At 40.0% G+C, this 5,967-nt stretch overlaps 1 protein-coding gene across 1 annotated transcript; it reads right to left on the bottom strand.

The window, feature by feature from the left end:
* Positions 1 to 3,868: 3,868 nt before the first annotated feature.
* Positions 3,869 to 5,024, bottom strand: LOC122428802 (olfactory receptor 5K1). Its single transcript, XM_043448912.1, has one exon. The coding sequence runs from the start codon at positions 4,931 to 4,933 to the stop codon at positions 3,965 to 3,967; it is 969 nt and encodes a 322-aa protein (XP_043304847.1). The 5' UTR covers positions 4,934 to 5,024; the 3' UTR covers positions 3,869 to 3,964.
* Positions 5,025 to 5,967: the final 943 nt, after the last annotated feature.

Below are 5,967 nucleotides of genomic sequence, written 5' to 3'. Positions count from 1 at the left end.
GAAATGGAGTAGCCATCATAGTCAACAAAAGAGTCCAAAATGCAGTACTTGGATGCAATCTCAAAAACGACAGAATGATCTCTGTTTGTTTCCAAGGCAAACCATTCAATATCACAGTAATCCAAGTCTATGCCCCGACCAGTAACGCTGAAGAAGCTGAATGGTTCTGTGAAGACCTCTGAGACCTTTTAAAACTAACACCCAAAAAAGATGTCCTTTTCATTATGGGGGACTGGAATGCAAAAGTAGGAAGTCAAGAAACACCTGGTTCAGTTAAGTTCAGTCGCTCAGCCGTGTCTAGCTCTTTGTGATCCCATGAATCACAGTATGCCAGGCCTCCCTGTCCATCACCAACTCCCAGAGTTTACCCAAACTCCTGGAGTAACAGGCAAATTTGGCCTTGGAGTACAGAATGAAGCAAGGCAAAGGCTAATAGAGATTTGCTAAGAGAAGGCACTGATCATAGCAAACACCCTCTTCCAACAACACAAGAGAAAACTCTACACACGGACCATCACCAGATGGCCAACATTAAAATCAGACTGATATATTCTTTGCAGCCAAAGATTGAGAAGCTCTATACAGTCAGCAAAAGCAAGACCAGCAGCTGACTGTGGCTCAGATCATGAATTCCTTATTGCCAAATTCAGACTTAAACTGAAGAAAGTGGGGAAAACCACTAGACCATGAACATATGACCTAAATCAAATCCCTTATAATTATACAGTGGAAGTGAGAAATAGATTTAAGAGACTATATCTGATAGAGTGCCTGATGAACTATGGACAGAGGTTTGTGTCATTGTACAGGAGACAGGGATCAAGACCATCCCCAAGAAAAAAAAAAAGAAATGCAAAAAGGCAAAATGGCTGTCGGAGGAGGTGTTATAAAAAGCTGTGAAAAGAAGAGAAGTGAAAAGCAAAGGAGAAAAGGAAAGATATACCCATTTGAATGCAGAGTTCCAAAGAATAGCAAGGAGAGATAAGAAAGCCTTCCTCAGTGATCAGTGCAAAGAAATAGAGGAAAACAATAGAATGGGAAAGACTAGAGATCTCTGCAAGAAAATTAGAGATACCAAGGGAACATTTCATGCAAAGATGGGCTCGATAAAGGACAAAAATGGTATGGACCTAACAGAAGCAGAAGATATTAAGAAGAGGTGGCAAGAATACACAGAAGAACTGTACAAAAAAGATCTTCAGACCCAGATAATCACAATGGTGTGATCACTCACCTAGAGCCAGACATCCTGGAATGTGAAGTCAAATGGGCCTTAAGAAACATCACTGTATATCCTTGCCTTCTTTGTCAAAGATAAGGTGTCCATAGGTTCGTGGATTTATCTCTGGGCTTCCTATTCTGTTCCATTGATCTATATTTCTGTCTTTGTGCCAGTACCATACTGTCTTGATGACTGTGGCTTTGTAGTAGAGTCTGAAGTCAGGCAGGTTGATTCCTCCAGTTCCATTCTTCTTTCTCAAGATTACTTTGGCTATTCGAGGTTTTTTGTATTTCCATACAAATTGTGAAATTCTTTGGTCTAGTTCTGTGAAAAATACCGTTGGTAGCTTGATAGGGATTGCATTGAATCTATAGATTGCTTTGGGTAGAATAGCCATTTTGACAATATTGATTCTTCCAATCCATGAACACGGTATGTTTCTCCATCTGTTTGTGTCCTCTTTGATTTCTTTCATCAGTGTTTTATAGTTTTCTATGTATAGGTCTTTTGTTTCTTTAGGTAGATATACTCCTAAGTATTTTATTCTTTTTGTTGCAATGGTGAATGGTATTGTTTCCTTAATTTCTCTTTCTGTTTTTTCATTGTTAGTATATAGGAATGCAAGGGATTTCTGTGTGTTAATTTTATATCCTGCAAACAGGACATGGAAGCAACCTAGATGCCCATCAGCAGATGAATGGATAAGGAAGCTGTGGTACATATACACCATGGAATATTACTCAGCCATTAAAAAGAATTCATTTGAATCAGTCTAATGAGATGGATGAAACTGGAGCCCATTATACAGAGTGAAGTAAGCCAGAAAGATAAAGAACATTACAGCATACTAACACATATATATGGAATTTAGAAAGATGGTAACGATAACCCTATATGCAAAACAGAAAAAGAGACACAGAAATACAGAACAGACTTTTGAACTCTGTGGGAGAAGGTGAGGGTGGGATGTTTCGAAAGAACAGCATGTATATTATCTATGGTGAAACAGATCACCAGCCCAGGCTGGATGCATGAGACAAGTGCTCGGGCCTGGTGCACTGGGAAGACCCAGAGGAATCGGGTGGAGAGGGAGGTGGGAGGGGGGATCGGGATGGGGAATTGTGTAAATCTATGGCTGATTCATATCAATGTATGACAAAACCCACTGAAATGTTGTGAAGTAATTAGCCTCCAACTAATAAAAAAAAAAAAAAAAAAAAAAAAAAAAAAAAAAAAGAAAAAAAAAAAAGAAACATCACTACGAATTCCCGTTGAGCTATTTCAAATCCTAAAAGATGATGCAGTGAAAGTGTTGCACTCAATATGTCAGCAAATTTGGAAAACTCAGTAGTGGCCACAGGACTGGAAAAGGTCAGTTTTCATTCCAATCCCAAAGAAAGGCAATGCCAAAGAATGCTCAAACTACTGCACAATTGCACTCATCTCACACACTAGTAAAGTAATGCTCAAAATTCTCCAAGCCAGGCTTCACCAGTACATGAACTGTGAACTTCAAGCTGTTCAAGCTGGTTTTAGAAAAGGCAGAGGAACCAGAGATCAAATAGCCAACATCTGATGGATCATCAAAAAAGCAAGAGAGTTCCAGAAAAACATCTATTTCTGCTTTACTGACTATGCCAAAGCTTTCAACTGTGTGGATCACAATAAACTGTGGAAAACTCTGAAAGAGATGGGAATACTAGACCACCTGACCTGCCTCCTGAGGAATCTGTATGCAGGTCAGGAAGCAACAGTTAGAACTGGACATGGAATAACAGACTGGTTCCAAATAGGAAAAGGAGTACGTCAAGGCTGTATATTGTCACCCTGCTTATTTAACTTATATGCAGAGTACATTATGAGAAGGGCTGGGCTGGAAGAAGCACAGGCTGGAATCAAGATTGCCGGGAGAAATATCAATAACCTCAGATATGCAGATGACACCACCCTTATGGCAGAAAGTGAAGAACTGAAGAGTATCTTGATGAAAGTGAAAGAGGAGCGTGAAAAAATTGGCTTAAAGCTCAACATTGAGAAAACTAAGATCATGGCATCCAGTCCCATCACTTCATGGCAAATAGATGGGGAAACAGTGGAAATAGTGGCTGACTTTATTTTTGGGGACTCCAAAATCACTGCAGATGGTGATTGCAGCCATGAAATTAAAAGACGCTTACTCCTTGGAAGGAGTGTTACAACCAACCTAGACAGCATATTAAAAAACAGAGACATTACTTTGTCAAAAATGGTCCACCTAGACAAGGCTATGGTTTTTCCCGTGGTCATGTATGGATGTGAGCGTTGGACTATAAAGAAAGCTGAGTGCTGAAGAATTGATGCTTTTGGACTGTGGTGTTGGAGAAGACTCTTGAGAGCCCCTTGGACTGCAAGGAGATCCAACCAGTCCATCCTAAAGGAGATCAGTCCTGGGTGTTCATTGGAAGGAATGATGTTGAGGCTGAAACTCCAGTACTTTGGCCACCTGATGTGAAAATCTGACTCATTTGAAAAGACCCTGATGCTGGGAAAGATTGAGGGCAGGAGGAGAAGGGGATGACAAAGGATGACATGGTTGGATGGCATCACCAATTCAATGGACATGAGTTTGAGTAAACTCTGGGAGCTGGTGATGGACAGGGAGGCCTGGCGTGCTATGGTTCATGGGGTCACAAAGCGTCGGACATGACCAAGCAACTGAACTGAACTGAATTTCACTTGGAATTTTTTTCTGCATTTAAACAATTAAGCTATAGTAGACGTCATTTGTTTTAAACTTTTTTGTGATTTTTCTTTCTTCAGAATTTTTCTCAAGACAGTTATTACTTCCTTATTTCTTAGGCTATAAATGAAAGGATTTAGTAAAGGAACGACTTCCGTAAACAAAATAGCAGCTGGTATATCTTTATCCCCTTCTTCAAGCAAATTTGGTCTAATATACATGAAAAAAAGAGATCCGTAGAATAATGAAACTGAAAAAAAGTGGGACGCACAGGTAGAAAAAGCTTTGAACCTCCCCTTTTTGGATTTCATTTTGAAAATGGTTAAGAGAATGTAGAGATAAGATATTAAAACGCTACCTATTGTGAAGACTTGAATTGAACCGGAAAAGATAAATAGTACCAGTTCATTGACGTAAGGATCAACACAGGAGAGCCTGTATAAAGGAAGAATGTCACAGTAAAAGTGGTTGATGTGATTTGATCCACAGAAAGTTAACCTAAATAGAAGGCCTACATGAATCATGGAATGCAGGTTCCCAGCTGTGTAGGCCCCCGTGGTCATCTGAATGCAGAGTTTCTTTGACATCATTGTGTGGTATTGCAATGGTTTGCAGATGGCCACATAGCGATCATAAGCCATTGCTGCCAGGAGAAAGCAATCTGCAGTCTCAACAGTGCAAAGAAAATAAAATTGTGCCATGCATTCATAGAGGGAAATCATTCTGTTTTTAGAAAAGAAGTTCCTTAACATCTTAGGAGTCACAGCACAGGCACAGCAAGAATCCACAAGAGCAAGGTTTCCCAGAAAGATATACATTGGTGTGTGTAGACGATGCTCTTTTGAAATCAGTATCATCAGGCCAAGGTTGCCCACCATGGTGATCAGAAAGATGGTAAGAAACACCACAAACAGAAGGGTCTTCATTTCTGGGTGATCTGTAAATCCTGTGAGGATAAACTCATTTTTTATGGTATGATTTTCTTTAGCCATTCCTGACTCCTCTGTTGAGGGGAAAAAAAAAGTTGTGGAGAAATGAGATAGTAATCTATAGTATGCCCAATTCAACTCTTGAACTCTCAAGGTGTTTTGCTCCCCCAAAAGGGCAAGGAGCTTCTTCCACAATGCTTTCACAAGTTAGGTGGTTTTGGATGCATAACTTTATCTGGGGGAGTATCAATCTCCAGGAGCTCTTACCTTTTAAGCTTGTTATTTAACATTTTCCCAGCATATTTTCAAGAAAAACGTCCAATTAGATGGACAAAGATGGCTTTTGAGGTCTTGAGAGGAAGATTCAGTGCAAAATTTTCTCTGTGTGGTTTAGGTAAAGGTGAGGAATTTAGGTGTCAGCAATAGGTATTAATTGGGTTTCCCTGGTGGCTCAGCTGGTAAAGAATCAGCCCTCAATGCGGAAGACCTGGGTTCCATCCCTGGGTCGGGAAGACCCCTGGACAAGGGAATGGCTACCCACTCCAGTATTATTGTCTGGAGAACTTCATGGACAGAGGATCCTGGCAGGCTACATACAATCCATGGGGTCCCAAAGAGTTAGACATGACTGAGTGACAAAGACTTTTTCTTCACTTTCAGTTGCTGTCAGTATTCTCAAATTATTTCAGTGACTGTATCTGCATGGATTAACATTGTTGTTTGAAAGACCATTTCTGTACTCTCATGTTCATAGAATTTTATTCAGGATAGCCACAGGTGCAAACAACCCAACTGTCCCCTGCTTGATGAGTGGTTAACAAAATGTGGTATAGACAAAAAGTAGAATATTATTCAGCCTTAAAAAGGAATGAAATTCTGATTCATGTTAAAACATGGATGAAATTTGATAACATTACAGCAAGTGAAATAAGCTAGGCACAAAAGGACAAATATTGTGTGATGCCACTTACAGGAGTTAAAGGTTGTCTGGGTAGGGAAGCCACGAGGAATTATTGTTTAATGGGCACAGAGTTTCAGTTTGGGTAGATGAAAATGTTCTGGAGTTGGATGGTGATGATAGATGCACAACAATATAA

This window comes from Cervus canadensis, chromosome 27 (assembly GCF_019320065.1).
Source record: "Cervus canadensis isolate Bull #8, Minnesota chromosome 27, ASM1932006v1, whole genome shotgun sequence".
Classification (NCBI taxonomy): Eukaryota; Metazoa; Chordata; class Mammalia; order Artiodactyla; family Cervidae; genus Cervus; species Cervus canadensis.
This window is presented reverse-complemented; position numbering and strand designations above follow the sequence as displayed.